Source organism: Pecten maximus, chromosome 1, assembly GCF_902652985.1.
Source record: "Pecten maximus chromosome 1, xPecMax1.1, whole genome shotgun sequence".
NCBI lineage: Eukaryota > Metazoa > Mollusca > Bivalvia > Pectinida > Pectinidae > Pecten > Pecten maximus.
Window position 1 is genome coordinate 3,414,159 of NC_047015.1, and position 18,125 is coordinate 3,432,283.

General features: G+C 35.4%; 3 protein-coding genes across 4 annotated transcripts; all 3 read right to left on the minus strand.

The window, feature by feature from the left end:
- Positions 1 to 1,797: 1,797 nt before the first annotated feature.
- On the minus strand, positions 1,798 to 4,714 carry LOC117325763. Of its 2 annotated transcripts, none has more exons than XR_004532385.1 (3): positions 4,586 to 4,714; positions 3,515 to 3,663; positions 1,798 to 3,218 (listed from the first exon to the last, which is right to left on the minus strand). XR_004532385.1 is itself a non-coding variant. In XM_033882247.1 (3 exons), the coding sequence occupies exons 1-3, from the start codon at positions 4,135 to 4,137 to the stop codon at positions 3,004 to 3,006; spliced, it is 426 nt and encodes a 141-aa protein (XP_033738138.1). In that variant the 5' UTR covers positions 4,138 to 4,181; the 3' UTR covers positions 1,798 to 3,003. The 2 variants fall into 2 exon arrangements, 1 of the variants encoding a protein (XP_033738138.1); XM_033882247.1 differs by lacking the exon at positions 4,586 to 4,714 and adding an exon at positions 4,076 to 4,181.
- A 266-nt stretch (positions 4,715 to 4,980) lies between these two features.
- Positions 4,981 to 6,244, minus strand: LOC117340076. The gene is made up of 3 exons (XM_033901855.1): positions 6,163 to 6,244; positions 5,588 to 5,761; positions 4,981 to 5,119 (listed from the first exon to the last, which is right to left on the minus strand). Exons 1-3 carry the CDS (start codon positions 6,204 to 6,206, stop codon positions 4,981 to 4,983), a joined length of 357 nt encoding a protein of 118 aa, XP_033757746.1. The 5' UTR covers positions 6,207 to 6,244.
- Positions 6,245 to 17,491: 11,247 nt separating this feature from the next.
- Positions 17,492 to 17,914, minus strand: LOC117340084 (t-SNARE domain-containing protein 1-like). Its single transcript, XM_033901868.1, has one exon. The coding sequence runs from the start codon at positions 17,912 to 17,914 to the stop codon at positions 17,492 to 17,494; it is 423 nt and encodes a 140-aa protein (XP_033757759.1).
- Between the last annotated feature and the right edge of the window lie 211 nt (positions 17,915 to 18,125).

Genomic DNA, 18,125 nt, shown 5'->3' on the forward strand with positions numbered 1-18,125 from the left:
CAAGCTGCACAAGCACTAACCTCTGACCTTGCTAACATTAGTGAATGGGCAAACATATTGGACATCAAATTTAACCCCAATAAAACTAAATCAGTCATATTTTCAAGGAAACAAGACACAAATCACCCAACATTAACATTTCAAAACAGCTAGATTACTGACACTACATCACATACACACCTAGGGCTCACCCTTAAAGATGATGCATCATGGAGACAACATATTCAGAACATATATGAAAAAGCATACAGCAGACTTAACATTCTTCGATATATAAAAACAAAAGTCAATCGAAAATTTACACTGCTTTTATTAGGCCAATATTAGAATACGCTGACATTGTTTGGGACAACTGCACACAACAATCTGCCGATCTTCTGGAATTAATACAATTAGAAGCAGCAAGAATCATCACAGGCCTTCGTTCTGGCACTTCACATATTAAACTGTATACGGAACTTGGTTGGGAAACTCTGGCTGCCAGAAGAATGAAACATAAACATATTATGATGTATAAACTAATGCATGGACTCGCACCGCAATATTTACAAGATATATTGATTCCATTTACTAACAATCCTAATGATAATACTTATCCTCTCCGACACATCAGACTTTTTAACCCACCTTTATGCAGAACTAATAGCTACATTGATAGTTTCTTCCCGTCTATGTGCCGCACAGCTAACAACACAGATCCTAACTACTCTGATTATCCCTCACTTGCAAGCTTTAAACATAAACTAAATAATAATAACACATTGGAAATTGAATCTGTCAAAATCTTTAAAACTGAAGGAAACAGAAGGGCGAACATAATTTTAACTCAGCTTAGAAATTATTGCAGTGATCTAAATTTTGATTTAAACCAGGACCATTTAACAGACAATCCTTTATGTAATTGTTCAGATGACCGTGAAACAGTTTCTCATTTTTTTCTAGATTGTCCTCTACATAATGATTTGCGGATAAATTTGTTTACTTCCCTCAATAATTTTAATATTGACCATAACCATATTTGTATTAACATTATTTTTAATGGATGTCCTAGTTGTGATGGAAATATTAACAGAGTAATACTTAATGATGTCCAAAATTTTATAGGAAAATCTCATCGTTTTAACTTATATAACTTATAACTTATATAAGATCTAGAAAGCCATCATACTGTTCATCTTGAAAAATACTACTTCTTAATGAAATTAATACTTTTTAACTTAAGTTAAATATCATATATATATATGAACCCAGTGGAACATAGCTGATATTTATTTATGTATTAAAATATACTTGCATTGATTTTAGTTCCTGTTTTCTATATATTAAATCAGTGTGTGAATAAAGCCATTAACTACAGTATTATTAAAATTACATAAATTATATGCATAGAAAATTCCTATACAGTTCAGGTGGTGTTGACCTGTGCAATATAGGCACATGGACTTTTGGTCTAGCCACCTGTTACTGTCTCTATATTAATTAACTTTGATGTCTACAATTGTTTATTTATTTCATTCGGAACTGAATCACTGTTATATTTGTTTATATTTATATTAAAGTGTGTATGTGTGTGTGCAAGTGCTTTATGTAACATATTCTGTGTTTATCTTGTGTTGAAAAATAGTTATTTCCCTTAATTCCTTTGTTTATATTATGTAGTTCATTTCAAAATATTTAGACCAATTAATTTGAAAGATTGTAATTATATTTGATCACTCAATCCACCATGGAAAGAATTTATATAGGCTTGCCTGTTATTCGATCCAATTGATATTAACATCATGTCAATAGAATTTGTTGAAATGAAATGGCTCATGATCTTTGAATTGAATCATTATTTGATAAATAATAGGCAATGCCTACATAATAATAAAGCTGCGTTAATATTGTGAAATATCAAGAAGTTGTTTCAAATTTATGAATATTACGGTTAGAAGAACAATAGCAATTCCGAATATCGTACTGTATAGCACCTTAGTCGTCAAGCATTGGTCATTATAAATGCACTTTCCGTCATAATGAATGCAGTTTTATTTGAATAGAATAATATTTACTCCGAAGGTGGGATGAATTGAATGTTGATTCCGCAGATCTTTGTGGCATCTAGGACATACACCATCCTACGATCATTTCTTCAGTCAAAATGTTTTATTTATCTATAATCTTTACCATTCCAAACTTAAGTAATGTCTTATTTCTCTAGTTATTAGAGGTATATTTTCCTTCCAAGAAAGGCATTACAAGTTCATAGTTGTGAACTTTGCAGGAGCATATTCTATTCGATAACATATTCGTTGAGTTTGGTGACAAATCAGATCTGTTCCCAACACCACACATTTTCGACGGATGACAGATGTCAACTTCTGACGGAGAAATGAACTACATAGAGATGGTTCGAAAACTGCAAGATGGTGAAGGTTGTCACAAAGTTCTACCGTCGCCATGATCACCTCGGGCAAAACTCATTAAGTGACTTTGTGTCGTTGCTTCTTAATATGTCTTGTGATTCCGTTCATCGAATTATCATATGATTTTATTTTCCTATGGGTCAAGTGATCATTAAGACGTCTCGAAATGAGATTTAAACTAGTCTGAAACCTTGAAAAAGTGCACCCCTTAAATCACGCACTCTTCTATTGGCGTCTAGTTGTGTTTAACGTACAATACTTTCCCCTTACTTACTAACCATACGTTTTTCCTTTGCACAAATTGAAAACAAATCACTAATTACAATGTATAATATATAGTTAAAGCATCTACGAAGTCCTTAATTGTCCAAACATAACCTAATTCAAGAGGAGAATATGATAGTGTGACAATGTTGAATTCACGTGTACAGGATGGTACAAAACAGAATTTACTATTCCTCTTTTATTAATTTTAATTAACTTCAAAACAGCTTTAAATGCCAAATCATTGTTGATTTTAAATGCATAATTGAAAACAAAAGTACATTTTAACAAATCAACCAATTTCTCTACAAGCAGTAAATTTCGCACAAAATCACAGGATCGCACCATCAATGTTCCCAACAAGCTGTCCGAAGAGCTCGACTGCTTCATCCGCTGAAGATGGCATACGCAAACCTCTTTCACTCATAAAAGTGTGGAATTGTGCTGCATTAATATCCATACAACCCCTCGGAATGGGCACCTGATATTCTGCAGGTACTGCATCCAAATCCCCTTGATCAACAGCTATTTTATAGTCAATTGCTCCTGTGATTAAAACGTAAATTAAATATTATTTTATTATGCATTTTTTCACCGTGTATGTTTCGACACACCACAAACCAGTGAATATATAAATATATCATTATTTATATAATACTTAACTCGAATCAAAAGATATATCTCGCAAAATAAAAAAAATCATATACATGTAGTAAATAAATAATAATGAATATAATATGTAAACATTAATTTATGACTAGGTCACTTCGAGAACAAAGCCAGGTTTTAGTGTCCCAAAACAAATGATTTACAGCCGTGACTACAAAAATAAGATATTTTACCGTACAAACTTGGGATGTAGAACAGCATATCTGGTTTACCATATGGTGTTGCTTGTCTATACCTCCTTACACTATGATGATTCCATTCCATTCGAATTGTATCCAACTCGTATTGCAGCAAATCCATAAAGCAAAACCTCATGCATTCTCTGGAAAACAATATCGATCCGTTGATATACTATTTCATGCAGTTCGAAATATACTTAGTTTTGTAAGAAACGTTCCAAACGCTAAATATTTTATAAAAACAACAAATGACTCTCCAAAATTTCCCATATAACTCCCTTCAGTCGCAACGTTGTGTTATATTCAGTCAATGTCAGTATTCGATATTTTTGTTGCACACCAAAAACATACTATTGAATTTTGATGTAAATAATATATGTGTCACAGCGAAAACCCCAGGGCAAGTTCACAGCAAAATAATAATAAAAATAACAAATTGGGTGTTGCGTTTTAAACTGATTTTAACGTGGCATGTTCATTCAAATAATCAGATGTTAAAATACGGTCTTGGTAAAAGATACGACACAAAGATACACAACAGAATAGGTCACTTACATATGCATGGCGTTAGTTGTACACAAAAACCCAGACGCTTCCATATCACTGAACAGGTCCATCCAAAACTGACATCCACCTTGCTTATTGGACAACCACCAGCGCTCAATACGCTAAAATTGATCAATATTTTTTATTTTATTTTATTTCTTTTTTAATTTTAAGCGTGTATCTAAATTCGATCCCATATTTACAGGGCAAATAATTACTATTTAGGTATTTAAAAATATTTATGGTGTATTTATTCACGAATTGGATATTCTTGCAATGATCACTAATGAATTACTACTGAAAAAACACCACATTCTGTTTGGTCAAAATTAGCGATTTGGATGTTGTGACAACTAGAAGTTTGACAATAACGTTAACGGAATCAACTTTTAATTATTTTACTAACTGAGAACTTCGTTTTCTAGTACCATTGACCATTCACAATTAATTCATGGTTTAACTTCTTGCATATAAATATTGAAGTTATTTTTCATTTTTTAATATAAGAAATCAATATACTTGATTGGAGTGGGAGGAGGCTTTTATAACACTGTTTTCTGCTGCCATTTCATCTTCATGTTCCCATCGAAATGACTTTTGCATGTCTTCAACCAAAATGTTTTCTGTTCCACCGTCCATTCGAACACATCGTGGAACACCCCCGAAAAATAATTCACAAACATCACATTGGTAAAGCAATTTAAACGTCCAGCAAATCCGCATGGTTTACAGACATTTATGGAATGCCATGGTTGCCACAGATGGAACAAAAATACAATATTGGCTTATAATTTGGTTATCAAATATGACTTCATCAATATATGTTTAGATTTGGTCAATATAATTATATAGTATATGTCACATAACCATAAACGCATAAGATTACGAGTTAGAACCATATAAGCATATTATGATTAATATCGTACTGTATACACATTTTTTTTTATTTCAATACCTTTAATTTCGTTCAAGTATTCCAAGAAAAACGTCCCTATAATTTTCGGATTGTTGTTGGTATTTGCTAGCTTCAGCCATAAAATCCGACGGGAGAAACTGAAGAAAAATAAAAGCCACATATACACTATGCTCTTGTATCGAAAGGTCATTACAATTGTTAAAGGAGCATCCACGCGATATGCAAATTTACCACCGAAGATGAAACTGGAATATTCAAGAAACCTTTCATCGTCTCTCGGTTTTCGGGAGTTTTTCGTAGAAAACATATGTTTTTACTGTTTGTTACGTCATAATTGAAATTTTCTAAAACTATTGTAGATGAAATGTCAACGATTTTGATTTGACGTTATTTTACAGCTCTATAGTTTCGGAGACGGTATGCCAAGTGGCAGTAGCTCGTGTATTACAAAATATGTATTATCTCATATTACAAAAGTCGGAACAAGATTTTTTTTAACTCTGTACTGATATTTCCATATATAATGTTCGACCATTTGTTTTATATACAAAAAGTATTGATTGCAAATCATTTATGCAAGGCATCAATTCTTTAAAAATAATTACCCACAAATTGCCCCATGGATAGGAAATCCGTAACGCTTCAATTTATCATATCCATCGATGTGTATCAAATAATTTGGTCCTTTATTAATATATATCCGCCTGCTGAACTGATGTCGTCTTTTTCTTGAGACACCCTCGGGATCCAAGTTTCTCAGTACATCTGATACAACAGTTCTGAATGAAGAACAGAAAATTCAAAAATGCGCTTATTGAATCAGTAAGTGTTTGCGATATCATCTATTGTATTATAAATTAAATGTTTGCATGTAAATCTATTCAAAATATGAGAATTGCATTCTTGTATATTTTGTACAATATTACGGAAGGGCGATTTATAAGTTGTGATAACTTGTTCCCAATCCTCTTGTTTAAATTTTGCAATGAAATATGTTTAAACTTAACTTGATTATTGAGCGACAATCGGGAAAAGTAGACCTGGTTGAGCGATTATTACCTTAGAATTCGATGCCATGCAATGAAGAATTCTGTCAATAGTTAACGAAATGTAAAACGAAAACTGCACGATAGATGAAAAATAACAAAATGGGAAGCATATGCACAATATACGTATATACCTCGGAACCACAATTCCGTGTCTTGTCAAAAGTCTGCGTGTCATACTTCTGTATCCAAGGCAAGATCCACTGTTTTGAAGCTCATGTTACAGTGAAATTTAAAGAATATTTTACAAATGAAATCGTTTAATTTGTAATCATGATAAGTAAGAAATATCTCTAAAAAAGATAAACGGCAGAATCTTAATCATTTTAATGCAGGTTGCATGGTTTCATTGGGGTTTACGTATGATTATTTCATTTTTTTGAAAAGACTAAATTCACATCAACTGATAAGGGATAGTATTCAATTATGTATGTTAACGTCGATACATTATGTGTCAGGTATCCATTTTATGTACTTAAAAATGAATCTGTTGATTTAAGTCTCATAGTGTTGAAATTAAAAGGAGGTAACTCGCAAATATTGGCTTTTATCGATTTTCTAGGGAACTGAGTCAGTTGACAGTTTAGTTGGCCTCGCGCCTTTTTGTTTTTCAGGGAATCTCGAATCGGGTAATTAAAGGTAACATGTATAAATTAAAGGGAAACATGTAATTATCCAGCGTACATTTAAACTCTAACTTCGCATTTTATTTCTGTATTTACCGTTATATTCACATATCAGAGACAGCAAAATCAGTGCGCTTCGTTTTTACATAAATTCTTATTTCCGTATTTATCGCTACATTAACCAATCACAGACATCAAATCTACCAGCAGCGCCACCTGTCGCGTCATATCCGGTATCAAAAGTAAATTTATAGGCTCTGCCTAAAAAACCTTGTCTGTTTGTAGTCTCTTCATGAATGTAAGCATAATTCATATTGACAACATACTCTACAATTTATCTAGATTACATACATGTCTTCTCTTAAACAAGTGAAATGAGGGCGTATCAATGAGGGCGTATCAATGAGGGCGTTGCTGCAACTCCCCAGTGATAAGATTAATACATTTCACAACATCATTTTTTCTGAGTTCCTTGTAATTTCAGTGCTGAAAGGGCCATTCCGTCCCGAAATTATATATCTGTAAAATAACTTAATACCGAAACCGTTGACTCTTCATTTAATCAATTAAGACGAAACATACATGAAAATGCCCTCTTCGGTACCCACCGATAGGAAACGAATCGAAGGTGAGAATGCATTTCTGTCAATGGCGAAAGTACGAATGTTACTGCACATACCCGAATTATTTTTCGACGAGGAAAATATATATTCATAAGACGTAGTCTTATAACATGATAATAATAATAACAATCATAATTCGAGGTTCTTATATACCGCTTTATCACGATCTTAGAGGCCGTCTAAAAGCGTTTTACAAATTATTATCCGTGGCTATAGGGCCTTGGCAACCAGCCAATATCGTTCTCAATTCCCTGGGGAGCATACAGCCGGTGCTGTCATTTCGGCGCTCACAGCTAGCATTCTACAATTTCTAGCACTGCCCCACCACGTACTCATTTACAGCTGAGTAGACTGGAACAAGTAGAGTAAAGTATCTTGCTCAAGGATACAACATAAGTGTCGTGACCGGGACTCAAACTCGCAACCATCGGTCTCGAGCCCGGCGTCCTACCGCTAGACCGCCGTACCACTTTATTTTCATTTAAAATGAAATGAAAAATGTTTGAGAAAACCCTAACCAAAGAGTAGGTTACTGTTACTTAGTTAAGCATTTGAGCAAATTTGTGAATTTTGAAGTTTTCAATTTGAAAAAAATGGGTAACATACAAATAGTGAATAAGTTTTTTTTTTCTTTTTTTTCTTCTATGGAGCATCTAATAGGACATATATTTAAGTATTATATCAATGTTTTTGTTTTTTTAGTGATTTAAGATTATTTAGAATAATAAAACCAATGTTTCTTACTTGTATGGCTATTTCAACTGCAGAAAGAGGAATATCGTTTCTTCTATATAGCCCATACCTTCTTAAAACTCGATTCAGCTGTCTTAAGCTACAACAGTGAATTATATAACATACATAATGTACAATACTGCAACTGTAATGAATAGCAATCAAAGTATTGTAAAACGGGATAATTCCAAAGGAACCTAAAAAATATGGTTATTAAATTTGTGAAAAAATATGAATGCATCTTACAACTCCCAATTGCAAATTCGCTTCATTAATAAATGCTAGATATCCAACTTATTTACTCTACTTCTGAATATTTGAAATCGTTCGTGCTGTTAATATGCACCAGAGAGTAATTGACACATATACTTCATATATATGTATATAGAGACAAACATGTATATACTTACCTTATTGATATCGAGTGTCGACAGAATAAGATGATTATAATTTCAGAGTACGTATAACCAGCGAAAAAGTATTCTCTTATCAAATCATTTCCTGCTTGCGTTAAGGCATTTAATCGAAATATACATATTAAAGTGTACATATAAATAAAAATGTTTTAAAATCATACAAAACTACAAGAGTTTGCTTAAGGATACGTTCCACAAAGTCATAATCATCTCCTGATAGGGAAGAATAAACGGGAGGCATCTTCTTACAAAGTGGCGAATGATATGGAAATACTGCGCATGTCAACCGGAAGGCGAAAAAGTGAAAAAGCGAAAAAGCGAAAAAATACCGCGAAAAAGCGCCGGATTGTAGGACGAAAACGTTTTCGCTTTTTCGCGTGCATTTTGTCGCTTTGTCACTTTTTCGCTATTTCGCTATTTCGCTATTTCGCTTTTTCGTGTTAGTTTAACGCGAAAAAGCGAAATTTTAACATTAGATTTTCGCTTTTTCGCGGTTTTTCCATGGCGAAAAAGCGAAAAAGCGAAAAAGCGAAAATGGCACAAATCAGCCACCATAGTGAATGATTATTTTTCTCTTACCCTGTTTTCCAATCGAAGTGTGAACCAAATCCAGCGTATGTAAACAATAACACGTGGACGGCGGATAACTGTTGTGATGAGACTGCAGCAGACGCTTTACACCTTACGATGTTGATTTCATACAAAATAAAGTTCCGGTTAGCTCGTCAAAAAGAACACCAAGCACTAGTTAACTCTGATAACTAATACTTATCTTAATTTCTGAATAATTTGTGAATAGTGCTGATATTTAACATTCAAACGTTCCGGGTCAGGTCATAGTGACGTCACCCTATCGAGAACAACAGCACGTTCCAAGAGCACGTGTAGCTTGTCTTTTCCCTAAGGCGAAATTTAAGGTTGAGATAAGAAAATCTCACCCCGGTAAAACTGCGGATATCCCTGTCCAGGGTAAGAGAAATAAAACTCTTGGATATGTGTGTATGTAGGATAGAGATATATTCCTACCCGACTATCACAAAATGTGGTGAAACACGAAGCATGCCGAGGGATTTACCACACTAAAGAGTCTTCTGGCATAAATGTTACTCAACCTTCCATTTGATAAGACTCTTATTTGAGGTATCTACCAAAATCAAAAGATACTATAAATGATCATACCCATTTTTGGCAAGTTTGCACACAAATTTCATTTACTTTATGGTTCAATCTAATTAAAATTAGACTTGTAATTTCCGTTCTCCTACGATACACTGCAATACAAGATCTAACAACACCTCTTAGGAGGTCATCTCAGCATGACATTTGAGCTTAAAATATAAGCCAATGATAACTGTTCAATGACATCATCAGTCAACCAATGACAAACAGCCTCATACGAGCCTTCGGTTGCGTCTCCTTAGTATTGAAGACTCAAATCAGCGCTTGATTTGTAATACGCAAAATTTCACAAACATTATTGGTAGACTACTCCAATGGCTACGATAATAAAAAAAAGTTGCTAATCCTCTGGACGTTACATTGAAAGAAGAACAGGAAACGATTAGGCCTATATATTGTCTTGTCGACAGGACGGACTGTGTTGCCAACTGGATTTTGAAAACCGTTACCATACACGTTATTCCCTTTCAAACTAACTTTTTACACGACGCTGCTGTCTTCACTCTCTCTGTCTCTGTCTCTGTCTCTTACTCGCAAAACCATGCTTATGGGGAATTAGGCAAACTCCGTGGTTATGGGGAGTGGCATTTCCCGCTTCATTACCGCTTCAAGGATAACACTTATTAATTCCAATCTGATTGTATACTATTCTTCCTGTTACTAAATTATTCAGTAAAATGAATCAACAGGATTTGTTCCCTTTGTTTGAAAATAAAATGTTGTTTATAAAGAAAAGTGTTTATCAAATGATGTATCAAACTATAAACCCATATCTCTCACATCATGTTTTGGAAAAATTATAGGGAAATATATCTAAATAACAATGGCATATAATGCCTTGGCCAGTTCACAGCAGCGAATCATTTGACAGAGTGTGGCATGAGGAGGGAGAGAGAGAGAGAGAGAGAGAGAGAGAGAGAGAGAGAGAGAGAGAGCACTCGCAATACCATGCCTATGGGGAATATAATTAGACGTTTGACCAACATTGTGGGTAATAATCGGTTTTATGGGGATTCCTCTGATTCCCCATAAATCCAAGCACTATTTGAAAAGAATCCGGATGCGAAAATGTGTAAGTTGCCGCCAAAAGTTGAAAATGTGCTATTTTTAGAACAACTAGCAAACATTCTCTCACACTGCCGTAGAAGTGGGCTTGAATGATTATGGGTAATATTCCCCACAAGACGACTTTATAGAGAGATAATTACGACTTCCCCACAAACCTAATAGCAGTGATAATTATTCCCCATAAATAGGCATATTAAGAGAGAAACCTAAGTATACATCCCTATTAAAGCACAGAATGAGAATATTTAACATACCACCCCCCCCCCCCCCCCCCAGCCCCCAACCATCCCCACCCCCTCCCCCAACATACACACTCACAAGAATGTGAATATGCCGGGCTGGGAGGGGGAGGGGGGTGGGGGTGGGGGTGGAGGGTCGTTCACTCCCTTCGAGCAGTGATTTGACCTGAACAGTGGGTTGGGAAACCCCAGATGGGGAATTCCTTCCTGTTTGCACCTCGCGCATTAATTACTATACACATTCTATTTTTAATAGGAACGTATGTATTTGTTTTCCGAATCTTTAGCTATAACTCTTCATTCTTGTATCAATGAAGAACCTAATTCAAACGTTAATTCCTCAAATAAATCCACACAAACATCAGCAGATTATAACTTTAAGGAACTTGGTTCAGGTGAAACACCACCTCATTGGCCGATAAGTTTATTCTTTTCCCGCCAAAATTTAAAATCATTTTTTTTTTATAATTTAAATGGTTTCTGTTCAATACTCTGACACATACTGACTGGATAATTAGCACACACACAGAACTTCATTTATTGGCAGCTACTTAAGAAATGTGTTGAGTGAAACCGTCAAATCTAGCGCATGGAATTAATAAGTGTTATCCTTGAAGCGGTAATGAAGCAATCTGATATCTTGTTGTATTATTGTTTTGTTTTCGATAGAATATGGAGGACTATTTATGATGTCTTTTAAAGGAAATGACTGCAGACAAATGCATGTATCAACAGCATTAAATATGGTAGTTGTCAGAAAATCACACGTCAATTGTTAGTAGTGGTAATACATCAGTAGTTTTTCTTTCCTTTCAGTAATAGCCTTAATAATTCCCAGTAGGTTTTAGGGATTGATTTACTTTTTACCAGAATAGAGTCTATACTTTTACGTTACTTATTTATTCGATACGGAATTCCCTAGCAACTGTCTCTGATAACGGGGTACAGTTTTCCTCGGAGGAATTTGGCCATAAAACATTTCAATTCGTACCACCCGCTATCAAACGGTAAAAAAAAACAAAGGTTTGTCCAAACCCTTCAAGGAGGTGGCCAATGAAAAGACCGTTCCTTACGACAAAAACTCTGTGTATGCTTATTTCGATACAAAACAATATCACATTATCTAACCAATGAAACGTCCGCTTAGCTCCTATTTGGACGGAATTTCGGGACAAAGGTGAACATTATGAACCAGATGTATCTAGTAAGACACCCGGTCGTATGCAATTATCTAAGCTTACAGGGAACATTGTTCGTTCGCTGTCTCCTGGACAGAATGTCAACGTTTTTTGGTCCAAGTGTTATCGAAAGTAAAACTGGAACACTATCGTACAAGGTCAAGGTCGGAAAGGGAACCTTGTGGGGACACCGCCGAGTCCGACGGAAGTAGTAGCAACACTGGAACTATTATTTTCAGTTTACACAAACAATACTTATGTTCCTCTTGGTCAGTTCCAGAACACCCAAACCCAAGTTAAATGTACACAGAAGGTGACATCCGTCCCTAGTAGTAGAATCGGACCCAGAACCATAACTCTACAGCTGTCTCAACAGGTAGGACCTCGATATCCTAGGAGGGAGGACAGACAGGCTCCAACAAAACTGAACTTGTACATAAAGTGTTCCGCGAATTCTGTCGTTAGTTATTGATTACACTGTGGTCACTGGCATAATGGTCCCTGTGTTATCAATCAGACTCGGGTTCTGTAGTTAGGTGATTCTCTGAGTGTATTATTGTTAGGTTTTTTCAACATGCGATTACGTTTTAAGTTCGATAATGTTTAGTGCCCGTTAAACTTTTTTAGTTAACAGTCAAGTTTAGTAGTCGTTTCACTGCAGAGACAGTACCTAGCAGCATTTATGTGAAAATTCATATCATGTACAATAGACAAATGATTACAAGACTTTTATTTCAAAAATTGTGAACTTTACTTGGAGTCTAAGAACTTGGATGTCCAATTCTAGTAACAACAAAGTTTTGACAGGGAGGATTATCGTGTATGTTCTTAATTATACACATTAAAGCAACTATGATTGTTAAAATCACTGATAGAAAATATTACCAGATGTAATATTTCTAAAGAATAAAACTAAGACTTTCCCTAATTTACAAAAATTAAAAGAGTTCGCAACCGTACAGAACATTACAATTCGGTAGGGCCTACAAGAATGTTATGGTATCGCTCATTAGCAGAATGCCGTGTACCATTCTTTACACGCAACCAAATTAAACGGCGTTTTTAAACTCAAGAACATGCAGCAGTGTCCATTTTTCGTCGGTATAGGCTCGTGCATAGGAATATCTTGAACTCCTGTCACTATTTATATGAAGAAATCTTCATTTGTAGTCGTTTTAATGAGTATGAAATCTACAGTTGTAGTCACTTTAATGAGTACGAAATCTTCAGTTATAGTCGCTTTAATGAGTACGAAATCTACAGTTATAGTCGCTTTAATACAGCTGTAGTAACTAGGATACTGATCACCATGAATAACATAATGTTTATAATTGTACATCAGACTTTGTTATTGTCCGTACCCATTTGTGTACAATAGCTATCCTTGTAATATTGTATTCATTAGACTAAGAGTGACCACTTAGTCTCACCGATTTCGTCGAAACAAAAGATTTTTTGATTGGAAGTTAAAACATATTTTGACAATTTTTGTGCAATGCTTCAACATAGTTAATATACTTGGTATGTATAATTCGATCTGCTGGGATGGGAAGAAGGCTATCTTTATTAAATCTCTTTCACTACGTTATACTATGATAACATGCAACTTTGGTTTTTTGTTGCATCGAATATCATACACTATCATAAAGGGATACTTAGTCGTGTAGTTATATTAATAAATCCTTTCGTTGTTTTCCGAGAATTACAAGGGCTGCTTTTTGAAAACATGCATGATTCATGCTTATCAACAGAAGACATCATGTCAGCACACACGCAGCTTTGTTAAAAGTCTGCAGATAATCGATATTCAAATGCTCTTTTCCAATTGCAGACCAGCAGCGAACACCAAAACGAAAACAGAGACTCAGAAATCTACTGTGGTTGGCTGACAAAATATATCCGATTAAAGGGAGCTCAGTATTAACCAAAACCCCCGACATCCGGGGGAAAGGAATTGCTGGATCCCCTGTCCACGGTAAGTTGTTTGATGTACAGCCAGACAGAGACTCGGTTTGTGTGTGGATTCTTGTGTCCTATCGATCATTATAGTGTGTACAATGTTGTTATATTGGTACCAGCAGAGGTATCTGTGTCTGGTCAGTACTATGCTAAATCGGACCGATCAGAATTTGATTATATAACTATAATGGCTTTGTAAATCAAGAATGTAATGTCAGTTGAAAGCAAACAGTTATCATGCAAATTCGATCGAAGATACCACATCATTCTAACCTAAGTTGACATTGGTCTGTTATGCAATCTAGGATGCAAAGCTGACATTTTATTGATCTGTCAGTTTGGAGCTAAATTGGTACGCAAATATTGATATAGTTTATCAACATCCACAAAGCACTTGGTTATACGATGCTGTTTCCACATATGTGTGAGGCTTGAAGTATTTACCGAAATGGACCGAACCTGACTTGGAATTACCGAGACGGAAAAAATAGTGGCTTATATTGGCATTATTGTCAGAGAATGGACCTAAATACTGCATCAATTTTATCAAATGTAAAGTATTAGGGGATTTATTTGACCGAGAAGTATTTGTAGCATGGAAATATATTTCACGCTTGATCTACATGTTATTTTTGGTTTAGTGAATTACAAGTTAGGTGTATTTATATATTGGGAGCTGTGTGTATTAAAGGTGTGTGAATTAGCGGTTCGTTTGTGAGAATGTTGTGTAGTCTCGGATCTCTGTATTGATGCTAGGCCTGCCGTATCATCTTTCACTCCGGACTTATATAAACAGCGACTCGTATCCAAGGAAACGCTACATATTTCGCGATTCGCGGCCCGATTGCCATGATGCATCAGAGTTGAATTAACCAAATGGACGATAAAATACCTGAAATCTACATTTGACGAGAGAATGGACCCAATTTGTTGGTATGGTTCCGGCCCATCTGACGGATTAATCATCACTTTTGGTTCAACAGGACAAGGATGTGTGTTGCTACTCGCAGATTAACTGTGTGTGTTATTTCTATTCCCCGTCTGTCTTTTGTTACAAGTTCGATATGTCCAGTATATTAACCATCTCTGGATTTATCTCATATTCTTCAAACCCAAACCCCATTCTTTGTTTCTGGATTGACGTTACTACATTTATAAATGCTTCTCTGTCATTTTCATCAACATAATTACGAAATCATCGTCGGCATGGTCATTAACCTGCGCGTCACACTGGACGGTGAGTACTTGTTTGAATTTCTGTTGAATTTTTCGAAAACTGTGCTGGTGAAATCTGTGTGCAAACGATATATTTCAATCAAAAATTTCTCGTAAAAACTGGTCTATACGGCACCGAATTATGTAACTGGAATGCTACTGTCCTATGTCTTCATAGTTTAGACTCCCAGAAGCATCTTCCAGATTCTTCTCGGTTATATATCAACAGAAGACTAGGAGATTGTAATAAGTTTCGCTTACACTAACGGCATATTTATAAACAGTGTGAATAACAGGATATTTGTCACAAACACTAAGTTTGTTTGGAGACAAGATGTACTCACATATTAGATATGCTTAATTCTGTCAGCTAAGCTGAAAGATTCTTTGAAAATACTATCCCCTCCCCAACCCATATATACCTATAGATAATTCTCTAAATTTACCGGATCAACAGGGATCCATACCATGAATAAAATGTCAACGCACTCGCTTTCGCAATTGTGCGCATGTGGTTCAACGTTGCGTCCCATTCTGTTCTGCATAAGTGTATAATCTAATTTCGTTAGTTACACACATTTTGATTGGTTTGAAAATTAAGGTTATTTCCGCATAGACCAAAACAAAGCAAAAGGCCAAAGCAACAACAAAAAATGAGACTAGAAGCGTTTCAAGTTAATTTCCAAAGTAATAGACTACCACATTTATAATTTGAACTCAAAGAGATCTCAATTGCACATTTTAACTACACAGACCAGGAATTGAACCTTGATCCCTCGGACATGAAGTCTGAGAACTCTACATTGAGCTACCCAGTTCAAATGTATATACAATTGAAACTTCTTTTTGTTACTCAATTTTAGTTAAATGTAATTTTATTCAAACGCCAATTTTATCGCGATTTTCGGTCGGCAAAAACCTGTTGGGTGGGAAATTAGAACATTAGTTTTATTACAGTAATTGAAAACGATCTACACGAAACACATTGTCGTCGGAAAGTATTGCAAATATGACTAATTAAAGCAATGTTGCTTGGATTTACAATGTATCTAGGTCCCAACTGACCAAACGTCAATGTCACTGAGTCAAATGTCCAAGATACAATTTTATATCTTTTCACTGATGAACATTTCGTAATTAAAGTTTAAAGCAATTTTGGCCAGAATTGATCCAGGAGTCAAATGACCGAAGGTCAGGGTCATTGGGTCAAAGGCCAAGGTCACATTTTGTATGTTTTCACTAATGAACGTTTCTTTATTACACTGTGAATGAATGTGGATTTTGGAGTGAACTGATGATAGGTCAAGGTAACTGGATCAAATGCCAAGTTCTGGTATCAAGGTAAAATTTTGTATCTTTTCATTGATGAACATTTTGTTATGACATGATGAAGGAAAGATGTTCATAATTATACAAGGAGTCATTGATGCAAGATCTAGGTCTCTGGATCGAGGGTCAAATTTGTATATTTACACTGAAGAACATTATGTTATGACACCTTAACCACTCGGCCACTTCGGCACCTTTCACAATACTGGTCAACATTAATCATAGAACCAACCGATCAAAGGTCAAGGTCTCGTTTCAGGTCAAATTTTATATCGTTTTATTGATGAAAATTAGCCGAAATTAAACAAGTAATCAATGGATCTTATGTCAAGGCCACTGAGTCAATGTTATGGTCAAATTTTGTATCTTTTTAGTGATGAACATTTTTGGTATTATTAAGAAGCAATGTTGGTCAGAACTATACAAGGTGTCAACTAACCAAATGTCAATGTCACTGGGTTGAAAGGTCCAAGGTCAATGCCAGGTTTAGTATTTTCACTGATGAACAATTAGTTATGGCACTATGAAGCAAAATAGGTGTAAATCAAAGTCACTGGATTATAGTTTGGTTTTTGGACTATCGCCCTGTGAACTGTGAATAGATAGGGTTATACTGAGGCGGGGTTTCCATGTAGTAACTGGTGACTATCGCACTGAACAACATAAGAGACGAGTACATATTTTAAGTATACATTGACAAATACAAAAGAATATTTTGTTATTCAGTACATAGCAAAAACACTGGGAAATGATGAATAATCAGTCAAATGTTAATTGTTGAATGATGGGTGTTGTGAAACATAAAATGATCACTGTAAAAAAGTAATATCCTATGAACATTCTGAAAAGAAAAATTGATATCCATGATGACATATTCAGTTTCATAAATGTTCAGACAATTAAATATTTATAAACATACCATCAAGCTGTGTAACAGCAGACTCCTGTCCACCAGGGACTCCAATGTAAGCTGCCGTGTCCTGCATGGCATCAACTATCTGCTCCTCAGCTACGCTCAACGCAGCTGGGGGAGGCCCTCCTCCAGTCTTCTGTCGCACCAGGCGATGGTTTGTGAATTTCTCTTTCGCACTGCGAGACATGTTCCGCCAGCGGTTCCGAACTTCATCTTCTGACCTGAAGGCTACCCCCAGGGCATTCACTTCTTCTGTTAAACATTTCCAGAAGTCCTGCTTCATGGTATTAGAAAGATCATTAGAGTGCCTGCCTCTGATGGTGTCCAGCATCTCTGTAGCCCTGCTACGAATCAAGTTGCTCTCAGAGCTTGTAAAATTTGGTTTTCTTTCCCTCTGCTTTGCAGCCATCTTGGTATCTTCAGCCAAAGAATCCAAGAATCCAAGAATCCAAGTGGATTGTGGGAAAAAGTGCTAGTGTTAACTTTTCTTGTTAAGTGATTAACATTTTGCGTTAGTTAACGACAGCGTTAAATATGTTTGAACAACAACATTTAACACAGTCGTTAACTAACGCAGATTAAGAAGCTAACGACTCGTTAAAGTTAACGATGTCGTTAGC